This window comes from Chelonoidis abingdonii, chromosome 9, assembly GCF_003597395.2.
Source record: "Chelonoidis abingdonii isolate Lonesome George chromosome 9, CheloAbing_2.0, whole genome shotgun sequence".
NCBI classification, from domain to species: Eukaryota; Metazoa; Chordata; order Testudines; family Testudinidae; genus Chelonoidis; species Chelonoidis abingdonii.
In genome coordinates, this window is record NC_133777.1 from 67954579 (window position 1) to 67967679 (window position 13101).

At 43.9% G+C, this 13101-nt stretch overlaps 1 protein-coding gene across 2 annotated transcripts in view; it reads left to right on the top strand.

The window, feature by feature from the left end:
- The first annotated feature begins 11307 nt into the window (after positions 1-11307).
- Positions 11308-13101, top strand: part of TM6SF1 (transmembrane 6 superfamily member 1) — a 35079-nt gene continuing 33285 nt past the window's right edge. The window contains exon 1 of one of the 2 annotated variants that reach the window (XM_075069669.1): positions 11308-12006. In XM_075069669.1, coding sequence (XP_074925770.1) covers positions 11915-12006 — 92 coding nt within the window. In that variant the 5' untranslated portion in view covers positions 11308-11914. The remainder of the gene's footprint in view (positions 12007-13101) is intronic. The other variant, XM_032790636.2, reaches the window with a different exon arrangement.

A 13101-nucleotide genomic window follows, 5' to 3' on the forward strand; every position in this document is an offset into this window, starting at 1 on the left:
TAATTATTTTAGTTAAAATATTTTGCATATGTACATTTTTGAAATAGTGAAATAGAAATTATTATGCACTTCTGAAATTAAAATCCAGTGAATACAGCTGAGGGTTGCAAATTTTGGCACTGAAGCTACCATCCAACAGGATTTGCAACCCTGGATCAGCGATGTGGGAAGATGAGGTGCAGCAAATTCTGAAACAAAGACCACCTCCTTTTTAATTTACCACCCCTATGCCTATGAAAAAGGGAATGCATGTTTTGACTGGGAGAGAAAAAATGGTCCACTCTCAGTGTCAATTTCTGATGGGAAGCCATTTCTGACACGTCCTATGCTCACTGTACTCTAGTGCAGCTGCACACCACAATGCAGCTGTAATGGACAGGAAGGTGAGGGGTAATTATATTCTGCCTACCTACCATTCCCCACATAAATTCAGTTTGATAAAATGTCCTTTACAAGATGTCCAACTAGAAAGATATATATCAGTAAGAATATGAAATAAATTGTTTGGAAGAAGCTATATTAATTCAAGATTATTAGCACAATAGTTTGGCATAGAAGTATCAAGTGAGAAGTAATCTGGATCCTTTTGCCATCTGCTGGAGTTTTGTTGTAAGTACAACAGCAATCTTAAATTACTTGTGGCACTCAATACCATTTATCATCTCTCATGGCTTGGCAGACTTTGTTGAAGCATGTGCTTATCAGAGGAAAATAATATGTCACCATCCTGTGTGCAGGTTTATAATTAGGACAAAACTAAGACAAAACAAGAATGGACTATTCCACTGAACAGAAGACCCTGGACAAGGCAGAGGCAATTTCAATGTGATAGGCAAAAGCAGGAAAGGACACAACAAGGAGAAACAGCATAGCAGTCACTGGCCAGAAGTAGCACTGGACAGGGGATCTCTGTTGAAAGTGCATTCACTCTACTCACTTAAGAGAATACAGCTAGAGAAATCATCACCTCTGTGCCTTTCCTGATCAGTGGTGCAGCTGGATGGCACACAGGTCCCCAGCTACACTTAGAGTAGTGGTAGGCAGTAAATGAAACTTTTAACATTTTATGAGAGATGGTACAAGCCATGGAGAGAAAGAAGAAAGCTGCAAATGAGAGCTATGAGGCTATACAGGAAAAAAAACCTTTATTTTCTAAGGATGTTTTTTCAAATCAACAGGTGATCTGGGCATCACTGTGGGGAGGGGTTATGGGCATTTTTATTTCCCCCTCTTCCCTACTAAAAAGAAAATAACCTAAAATTCACCAGAGCACCTGCAGAATTGTCCATCAGCTGAGTGCCCGAGTGGCCTCCAGACCTCCTGCTTATTAAAATAATTCTCCCTGGTAAAATGTATGCAAATTGCCAGTTATGCATCAGGAAGAGAGGAGAAAGGAGATAGGAGATGGGAGGAGAAGAGAAAGCAAAGATAGGGCAGTGAACTAGGGTAAAGGAGAGACGGAGGGAAAGGAGAGAAAAATGGGGCTGGGGCTGGAAGATAGAGAAGCAGAGACAAGGTGGGTAACTGCAGAGAGAGAGAAAGAAGGATGTGCAGGAGAGACAGAAGGGAAAATAACTTTGAGACATGTGCAGAAGGATAAGGAAAAAGAGGGGAGAAAGGAATGAGAATGAAAATAATGTAAAAAAAAATCACAAAAATACACAAGAGACAACAAGGGAGAAGAGAGACATAGAGAGAGAAAACATAGGTATATGCGGCAGCAATCCACAGGGCTAAGAAAGAAAACTGTTATCACAGCTGTCTTTGTCAAACTTGGCTTTCCTGTATGTGAACACTGAGGATCAGACATTTGTTTTACCTTGTAATCTTTGTGCCAGCTCCCTGGTTCAAAAATTTTGGCCAGTTTTCTTTGGCAGTATCAGCATGTGGATCACAGCCATTTTTAAAGGTGATGTCATGGGATTGTACTTCCCTGCACAAATCAGAAATAACACACACCACATTTCCCAAAAGGGGTACAAGTAAACATTACTAAACCCTTTTCTGTTCTTTGGTTTCTTAGTACACTCAGTTTCTATCTAGGAAGTGCAACAGAAATTAATAAAGAGGAAAGTGTTTATATGAAACATACAGTATTAATTGACCAAGAGCAACTTTTCATTTGATTTCATTATGTATATGGAATGGCTCAGGTAAAGATAAAAGACTACAGACAAAGTTCAACTGGGTTGTATCATATGAATGAGATGGTTTTGCTGATCACTAGCAAGCACTACAGAAGGTCAAAGTGTGGCAGAGTGTTTGAGATACAAGCTTCTGAAGTTTGCATAATAGCTTAAGCCAGCACAGGCTAACTTCAGTGCCTTTTTTGTTAAAGAAACCATTGGGAGTAGGTGTGACATTCCCCTGCTGTTATCTAGACTGGTGATCTGCTAGGTCACTCCAATCCTCCACTCTGGGAGCCAGCCTTACTCTGCTCTGCTGTGAGAACCCCAACTCCTGGGTTGTTCACACAAAGCCTCTAGCATGTAAGCTGCTCTCAGCATGTGAGTGAGCACTTTTGGGCAGCCGCTGCTTGGATTGTGCAACCAAATGACACTAGTCAATATCTCCTGTCCCAGACACAACCCTAGGAACCTCCATCTTGCAGTGTGCAGTTATGCCTGCTGGATGCTGCAAGCTTATATGAGTTCATCAATTTAACAAAGAAATTGATATGTACCAGGCTTGTTATCCCAAGGGGAGTCTCTGACATGCTTCAAACCAAACTCACTGCTTCAGGAATAAAAAAACAAATTTATTAACCACAAAAGATAGATTTTAAGTGATGATAAGTCAAAACACAAGTCAGATTTGTTCAAATGAAATAAAAGCAAAATATGTTCTAAGCTGGTCTTAACACTTTCAGTGCCCTTACAAACTTAGATGCGTCTCCTCACAGGCTGGCTGGTTGCTCTTCAGCCAGGCTCTCCCCTTTGATCAGTGCTTCATTCGCTTGGTGGTAGTGTCTGTAGATGTAGGTGGAAGAGAGAGGAAGAGCATGGCAAATGTCTCTCCCTTTTATCATGTTCTTTTTTCCCTCTTGGCTTTGCTCTCCCTCTTCATGGTCAGGTGAGCATCACTTCATCATAGTCCAAACTGACCAAGGGAAGTGGGGTGACTCACTGGATAGTCCAACAGATCCTTTGTTGCTGCCTAGGCCAGTGTCCTTTGTTCCTGTGAGGCTGGGCTGGGTTTGTCCCATACATGCCCTGATGAGTTGTGAACTGCCCCTCAGCTCTTAAAGAGTTTTGCCTGGGCTTGTTTTAAGCCATGAGGGGACATTTTCATCCTCATAACTATATACATGAAATTACAACCTATAACATCACTATAACATTACCATAACAGCAATGCTCAGTACATCATGAGCCTTCTGAAGCTGCCCAACATGACAAACTTTGCATTGGATACCACACAATCATATTATAGGGATGAACATGGGGGTGTAGGGTGTTCCCCTGAGATACAGCGTGTCACAGTAGGACATTCCCATGATGGGCTTTCTTTTGAATCCTATCAGGGTTGAATTGGAGGAGGAGGTCTATTTGCACATGATACAGAAGCAGAGGATTCAGCTCTCATGCCTCACAGATTCCTGAGATATGCACAATTCTTGGGGATCTACCAGAAGCACAAAGATGTTTGCCAAGTGGCCTTGTTCCACTTTACTGACAGGTCAGGGCCAGCTCTGTAACTGAGATCTCAGAAGATTTCTTTTGAAAGAGGGTATTGTTTTCAGCCATTTGCTCTTGGAATTATTTCATTCTCCTCTCTTATGGATCTTCTCAGCCCCTCGCTTTCCCCACAAGCGTTCAATTTTGTTTGCATGTACTCAATCAATGTTTGCTGTTCTGATGCGAGTTTTGGAACCGGCACATATTTTTAAAATGGTTACAGATTGTTCCGATAAGCAATCAGCATCCTTCTCCCACTACCAAAACAGAGAGAATGCTTCATAGCAAATAATGTATTTGTAGCTTATTGTGTTCCACAGTTAGAAATAATAATAATAAACCTAGCTTTTATATAGTGCCGTTCATCAGTAGAGCTGAAAGCGCTTTTCAAAGGAGGTCAGTATCTGGAACCATTTGATGGAGAGTCCTTTCCTTTTCATATTCAGTTAGATGTTTATAAACATCTATGTATCTGATGGCTGTGATTGTTGTAACTGGCAAAGGAAGACACTCATGTTGCCATCCTCGCAACTCCTACATTACACAATTCCCACAAGTTGTGAGTTTACAATAATTTTTAAAAATGATAAAGTTATCTCTTCCTTTAGAACTCCCTGTGTGTCCTCTCTTCTCTGAGGCACTGCTCTTCCCTCCAGCCAGGGAGCTCCCTGCAGCTGCATGGAGCCTAGATTAATTAGTGGGGGTCTAAGACTTCTGCTTGTGAAGAGCCCAATTCAGAATCAGGGCCTTAGATTCAGGGCTCTTAGGGGCAGGGACTGATTTTATCTTTGTGTCTTGAAGAACGCCAAGCACAGTGTCAGTACAAAAAAATAATTGTGCTTGGATATGTAGGTAATTCTTAGACTCTGCTTTTCAGTGAGAATACTCATGTTTACAATTTTAAAGTTTACTTACCATAAATATGTTCTAATGTTTGCTTCAAATCTATGGTTCATTGATATTCAATTTAATAATGAAATGGACTTTTATCATTGTTTGCTTCCTCTTTGCATGTTGCTCTTGTGTTACTATGAGTACAACTGGAGGGCTAGGTGGCACACACAGCATACGCAACAAGCAACTGTGAATTATGCGGCTGTAATTCCATTGAGAGGTTCTGGTGATACCACTAAACTGGAAAATGAAATTCAATTGGTTTGTGAGCCAACAGAATCCTGAAGGACTGAATTACAGCCCCATAAAATTTGCCAAAATCCTGGTCTCATTGAAATTGACGATACTTTTGTCACTGTCTTAAATGAGATCAAATGTTGGCCTCTAATGCATGGATCCAGCAAAAGACAGTCTTGCATAGGCTGTTTCTGAGTAAATCATGAGCTTTCATCTATGTTTTCTGCTGCTAGTTACTCACTACTGTTGGCGTTTCAGACATACCCCAGAATATGATGGTGGATTCTTGGAAGTCATCAATTTATGAAATGTCTTTTGGTTCACATTGTGCACTACATGTTACAGTGAGCTAATGGCCTTTCACAACACCTCTGAAGTCTGAGGATCAAATGCTTGACTGATTACAAGTGAAAATAAGTTTAGAGTCTGGATTTTTAGCCCCATTTGTCCAAATCACAAAAACACCATCCTGTTGTTATTTACATTATAGTCGCACCTAGATGCCATTACCAAAATCAGGGCCTTGAGATTTATGGTAGGTGTATGTATAGTACCTAGCACAGAGACAGTCCATGTCCCAAAGAGTTTACAATCTAAAAGACAAGCAAAATAGATGCACAGACAAGTGAAGTGAGGTACCCAAAGGTCCACTGTAGGACATTGGCAGAGCTGGGAATAGAACTCAGGTTTCCTGACTCTCTGTGCAATGTCACATTGCTTTGCTAAAAACTGGTGCTCCATATTAGACAGGATTTACAACATAGCATGATTTGGTGCAATGTATGGTCCCTACTCACAAGAGCTTCAACAGTGGAATAGGTTGGATTCAGGACAGTTATAGGTCTGCAGTGAGGTATGTAGGGAAGCTTATGAATCACTTTGCTTACTCTTATCATCTGCATATTCTCACCTGCTTGCTTTCATGATCAACAAAGGGCCAAATACTGAGATAATTTCCTCTCCTCCTGCCATACACACGCTATTGTGCAGCATTGATGTGCAAAGTCAAAGTTATTGTGTAGCATCCACAAGTGGTGGCATTTCCACTGCTGAGTGATAAAGTTCCTAGTTATTAATTAAATATGATTCTGAAACATTAAAATGACAAATTTAATGCATAAGGGACAAGAAATGGAAAGATTACAATTCTCATGGCAACAATAACTCACCAACATTGCACACATATAATATTTCGATTACTAGTTAGACTGCTAAATGTACTCTAAACCGACTGCTATTTACATAATATTGTTATTGCACGTGTCACCAGGTGGCACTGTTACACATAGTCTTCAAAGTTTGCTTTCTTCATGTGCAAGCAAGTTCTTAAATCTTGGAAGAAATGCGGGTGGCTGTGTTAGTTTGGGAGTATACAAGGTTCTGGGCAGAGTCTGCTGAGTGAGTGGCAAGAAAGTAATTGCTTTCTGCCTTGGTCTCTGATTAAAGCCAAGTCTTGAGGCAAAGTTGCTCCCTGAGAGATGGTCAGTGGTGTAAAAGAAAGGATTGCCAGTATCTCTGCTCCAGGATTAGTGCATATAGTGTAAATAAAGCTAATTACACTTGGCCTATACCCAAATTCTATGTCATTGATTTCTCCTGCACCGAGAAATCAACCTGCAAGACTCTTGACATCTGCTACTGCTTGGCAGAGGGGCAACATTGCTGTCAGAATGAGACAAGTGGTTAGAAGAAGAGGCAATAGTATACAGGGTATATGCAATGTCATTGAGTTGTGGGAGCATATATAACGGGATACAGGCAATGGTATTCTCTCTGTTGTGATTGAATAAGCAGGCAGGACATTTTGGGAAGGGATGGTATGTTGGAATCAGAAGGTTCAGTGGTTGGTGGAAATGACCCTTGAAAGCCTCTCTAAAGGAAAGGCTGGGATGTTGACATCGTTGAATGGTCTCTGCCTGTTAGGCATGATATCTGGGGGCTCCTTTGAGAGGAGACTGGATGGAATGTTGGAGGCAGAAGGTTCTTTTGACCATTGGAAATGACAACTAGAGCTCCTTTAATAGTAGAAGGAATGCAGTATTGGAAAGGGGGAAAGCTCAATAGCAACAGGTCCTATAATTGGAGACGAGATGGAATGTTTGAAGCTGTAGGTTCGATGGCGGTTGAGAAGTCAGTTGGAGTTCCTAATAACAGGAGAAGGGATGGAATTCCCAGTTCTCCACTCCTTTCATCACTTTCATTCTTATCTCCTTCCACTTTAATTGAACTGGCTCATTACCACTGACCCCCTACTCGATAAGGCAACTCCCATCTTTTCATATGCTGTGTATTTATACCTCCGTACTGTATGTTCCACTCCATGCATCTGATGAAGTGGGTTTTAGCCCACAAAAGCTTATGCCCAATAAATTTGTTAGTCTCTAAGGTGCCACAAGGACTCCTCATTGTTTTTGCTGATACAGACTAACACGGCTACCACTCTTATTCTTATCTCTATGCATTCATCTCTGCTGCCCCTCTACACCTAGAGTTTATTTCCTATCCCACTGTGCCAGGCATCCACCCTCTTTTTTGAAATCCAAAGTGAAAACTCATGTCTTCTGTGAAGGCCACAAACACTAATCCATATCACTAAAATGTTGCCATCTACCCATATATAAATGTAAAATCCCTACTTTTAGACAGAACCTTCCTGATCTCACCCAGGGTGTGGCTGAATTGTCTTCTCTGACTATACAAACTGCAAGCATCTCAGGGCTTGTGTATAATACTGAGCACATTTTTGAGTATTGGCCAATACTAATTAATAGTAATGGTCACCATCTTGTGGAGTGATAGGGAATACTGGGGAAAGGCTGAAAGATGAGTGAAATGTGCACAGTAAAGGATGGAATTGGGAGCCAGTAAACTGGCTGGAAGACATGCCAAGAGAAATAGAGATGGAGACAATGCCAGGAATGAGGACAAGACTTGCCTGGGGTCACAAGCAGCTGTGTAAAACACTAGGTCATTGCTGTCCCTCGCAGCCACTCAACATATTGTTTAGCACATGCAAGAGAATGAAATGGGCCATGATGCAGAACAAGTGAGCACCATTATGGTAGGGGAGAAGAAGAAAGCCTCACTGGAGCCTGCCTACTCTCACCTCACATAAACTTAGTTATAATCCTGCTGTTCCCCAATACCGCTAATAGGTAATAATAGGTAAGGAGGATTTTCCGGGGAAGACAAGCAGAGGTACTGTCACACGAGATCTGCTGGAAGTGGTTACCTTGGAAGGTGTATTGATTCAGAGCCTCTCCTGGGTTCCTGGATCCTGTTTCCCTGGGCAGCCCTGCTGTAACTGTATTGAGTGGAGCTGTGGCCAGTCTGGGTTACTGCAGCCACACTGCAGGTGGATTTTCTGCTACTAGACCAGGGATGGGCAAACTACGGCCTGGAGGCTGCATCCGGCCCTCCAGACGTTTTAATCCAGCCCTCAGGTTCCTGCCAGGGAGTGGGGTCAGGGACTTGCCCCACTCTGCATGGCTACCAGAAGCAGCAGCATGTCCCCCCTCCGGCTCCTACACGTAGGGGCAGCCTAGGGGCTCTGTATGCTGCCCCTGCAGCTCCCATTGGCCGGAAACTGTGGCCCATGAGAACGGCAAGGGTGGCGCCTGCGGACAGGGCAGTGCACACAGATGCCTGACTGCGCCTCCTCATAGAAGCCGGAGGGGGGGACGTGCCGCTGCTTCTGGGAGCTGCTTGAGATAAGCACCACCTGGAGCCGGCACCCCGACCCCCTCCTGCACCTGAACCCCCTACCCCAGCCCTGATCTCCCTACCTCCCGCCAAACCCCTCAGTCCCAGCCCGAAGCATCCTCCTGTACCCCCAGCCCTCAACTTTCCCCCCCCGCATCCCTACCCCCAATTTTGGGAGCATTCATGGCCCACCATACAATTTTCAAACCCAAATGTGGCTCTCGGGCCTAGAAGTTTGCACACCCCTGTACTAGATAGACAGGCAGTGAAACTGCTTCCTACTCTTTAGTGGATATTTGCTCACCACACTGTTTGCCATGATTGGGACTTTCTGCTCAAGGATTGGAAGAGGGCTGGAACAGCAGGGGATGTTGCATGACAGTATTAAGATACCTTGGCAGAGCAGTGATGGGAACTCTTGCCTGCACTGAATCTGGCTGTAGCCAAAAGTCACACAATTTAAAATAAAAAAAGCTGTAAAGTGATTTATTTGTACATGATGATGAAAGCCAAAGAAATTCTTCTGACCCACAAAATCTATCCATTCTCTGGCTCTAAATGGTCAACAGCTTAAGAGCATAAGAATGGGCATACTGGGTCAGACCAATGGTCCATCTATCCCAGTATCCTGTCTTCTGACAGCGGCCAATGCCAGTTGCTTCAGAGGAAATTAACAGGATAGGGCAGTTATCGCATGATCTGTTCCCTTGTTGTCTAGTCCCAGCTTCTGGCAATCATAGGTTTAAAGACACCCAGAGCATGCGGTCACATCCCTGACACTCTTGGCTAATTGCCATTGATGGACCTATCTTCCATGAACATATCTAATTCTTTTTTTGAAACCAGTTATATTTTCAGACTTCACAACATCCCCTGGCAATGAGTTCCCAGGTTGATTTTGCATTGTGTGAAGTACTTATGTTTGTTTTAAACCTGCTGCCTACTAATTTCATTGGATGACCCCTCGTTCTTGTGTTTTGTGAAGGGATAAATAACTTTCTTATTCACTTTCTCCACACCATTCATGATTTTATAGACCTTTATCATATCCCCCTTTGGTAGTCTCTTCCAAACTGAACACTTCCAATCTTTTTAATCACTCCTCATATGAAAGCTGTTGCATAACCCTAATCATTTTTGTTGCCCTTCTCTCTACTTTTTCCCATTCTAATAAGTCTTTCTTGAGATGTGGTTACCAGAACTGCACACAGTTTTCAAAGGTGTGGGCATACCACTGATTTATATAATGGTATTATGATATTTAATGTCTTATTTTCTATCCTTTTCTTAATGGTTCCTAATATTCTGCTAACTTTTTGGACAGCCACTGCACATTGAGCAGATGTTTTCAGTGAATTAACCACAATGACTCCAAAATCTCTGTCTTGAGTGGTAACAGCTAATTTAGACCCCATCATATTGTATGCATAGTTGGGATTATATTTTCTAATGTGCATTACTTTGCCTTTATCAACTCTGAAATTCAAGTGCCACTTTATTGCCCAGTCATCAGCTTTTGTGAGATCCCGTTGTAACTCTTCACAGACAGAGCTGGACTTAACTGTCTTTAGTAATTTTGTATCATCTGCAAACTTTGATACCTTATCCCTTTTTCTAGATAATTTATGACTATGTTGAACAGCACTGGTCCCAGTACAGATCCTTGGTGGATCCCCCCTCTCCACTGTAAAAACTGACTATGTATTTCTACCCTTCGTTTCCTTTCTTTTAACCAGTTACTGATCCATGACAAGATCTTGCGTCTTATCCCAAGACTGCTTACTTTGGTTAAGAACTTTTGGTGAGGGACCTGAGGCAATAATATTTTCCCTTTAACAGTTAATTTGCTATATACATTATGACCCACCCTTTACCTTGGTTTGCAGCTTTGAGAGCTCTGTGTGGCTAAAGTTTCTCATGCATGTAAAAGTATTTTCTGGCTTATGAATTACTTTATTTTGGGACAAACTAAATATATTTAATTTAAAACAAGTTTTCCACACTTAAAGGGAAAGTATCAGGTTATAAAATAATTCTAAATATAAATTTCCTTATCTATTTTGCCCAATAAGATGGTTGTTTGCTAAAACATAAAGAATTTTAGAACTCTCATTTACTTTTCACCATTCTTGCCATTTGTTGAACACAGGAATTGCCAGACTGGATCAGACCAGTAGCCAATCTAGTCAAGTATCCTCTCACCAACATGGCTGCTTCAGAGGAAAATGCAGAAAATCCTATATGATACAGTTATGAAATAACCTACTCATAGGAAAAGTTTCCTCCTTATGCCATTACTAGCAATTGCCATATATCCTGAAATATGAGGATCTATAGATCTCTTCAAAACATACACCCCCCCCCAAGAATTTTGGTTTTTTTATCCTACCTATTATAACTCTGGTTGTAATCGATATAACCTTCCCATGATCCTTTCTTGAATCCTGCTAAGCTCTTGGCCTCAATGACTTCTAGTGGCAATGAGTTCCACAGGCTAAATGTCCCATGGACAGAATATTCTTTACCAGTTTTAAATATGCTGCCTTTCAGTATAATTGCCTAGTCCCTTTGACTTTGTGTGCTTCACTCAACTTGCTGGAAGAAAACAGGCAGGTAGCGTTCACTTTGTTTCTAGTCCAGTCAGAGCTTGCTTGTGAGTTTCCTGTATTCAGTGCTGCACAAGGAGAACACTGCTGAAGTCCAAGCCCAAGTGTGGTTTTACTCACATTTTGTTAAAAAAAAAAAAAAAAGAATGTGAACAGATTTCTATACCTATTGTTACAAACATGGGGAAAAAGGGGAAGTGGGCTCTGTTCTGTCTCTTTAACCACTACAGCTGGAACAACTGCCTTGCACGCTCACTTTCGCGTTGGGGACTCCTTGCTCCAGTGCACTGAGCTAATAACGCCCCGCAGTAGTTTGCAAGGGCAGCTGGCCCGGGACGATAAAGACCAGTGACTTTACCAGGCGTCCCCCAGAGCCCGGCCTCCCTTCCGCATGGGGCCATGTGCAGCAGGCCAGGGGTGACGATGGCTCTTGGCTCGCTCGTGCCAGCCAGGTCACAATAACTCTCATGCCGCTGCCTGCGGGCGGAGGGAGAGTCCCGGGCGGCTGTGGAATGAAGCGAGGCAGCCGCAGTTGTCAGTCCTGTCACTGCTGCTGGAAGAACAACGGGGGGCTCCGGTTTCTGCCGCGGCGGGCGGCGTTAACCTTTGCGGCGCGCAGCCTGCCAGCGACGGGGGCTTTTGCCCCCCAGCAGCGGGCGATGAGCGGGGCAGCCGGGCTGAGCCGCGGCCGCCGAGGGCAGGTCTAAGGGGCAGAGAGCGGCGCTCGGGCGGGGACCGCGGAGCTGGGCCATTGTCTCCGACCATGCGAAGCGCCCTGTGAGCGGAGCCGCTGCTGGGATGAGCGCCTCGGCTGCCACCGGGGTCTTCGTCCTGTCCCTCACCGCCATCCCCGTCACTTACCTCTTCAACTTCCTAGCCGCCAGCAGCAGGTGAGTCCCACAGGGGGATCCCGGGCTGGGCTGGGAGTGGGAGCCGGGGGGCCGGGCGGGGCGCGGTCCCAGCCAGGCTGCTCGCTGCGCAGCGTATTTTTAGCAGCTGGGCATGGAAAGGACAAATGTGGACCCGAGAGGTACAACAATAGCCAGCGCCAAGGGAGTGGGCGGGCGAGGCCGCCGGGGCTGGGAGCTGAGGCCGCGGGCCGGGGCAGGGGAGCTGAGTCCGGGAGGGTTGGAGGCTGAGCGCTTGAGGGTAGGGGTAGGGTTAAGCTGGGACCAAGACAAGTGATTTAGGCGGGAAATGGGTGCAAAAGGCTAAGAGCTGGGATCTGGGTTTGGGCCTGAGGAGCTGAACGCTGGGGCCCTGGAGCAGGGCTGGGCTGGTGGAGCAAGAAGTTGTCTTCTGCTGGGGCAGAATAGCTCATGTAAAGCAAAAACAAGGGGGAGTCCTTGTGGCACCTTAGAGACTAACACATTTATTGGGGCATAAACTTTCATAGGCTAGAACCCACTTCATGAGATGCATGGAGCGGAGAATACAGGAGCAGGTATAAATACATGAAAGGATGGAAGTTGCCTTACCAAGTGTGAGGTCAGTCTAACCAGACAATTCATTTAATAGCAGGATATCAAGGGAGAAAAAATAACTTTTGAAGTGGTATGAGAGTGGCCCATTTCAGACAGTTGACAAGAAGGTGTGAGTAACAGTAGGGGAAAATTAGGATTGAGGAAATTAGGTTTAGGGTTCCTAATGACCCAACCACTCCTAAACTGATGGTGTCCAGTTTGCAAATTAATTCTAGTTCTGCAGTTTCACGTTGGAGTCTGTTTTTGAAGTTTTTTTTTGTCGAAACTGCAGAACTGGTGTGAAAGCTTATGCCCAAATAAATGTTAGTCTCTAAGGCCTGGTCTACGCTAAGCGTTTAAACCGATTTTAGCAGCATTAAACTGATTTAACGCTGTACCTGTCCACACTACGAGGCCCTTTACATCGATATAAAGGGCTCTTTAAATCGGTTTCTGTACTTCTCCCCAACGAGAGGAGTAGCGCTAAAATAGGTATTACCATATCGGATTAGGGTTAGTGTG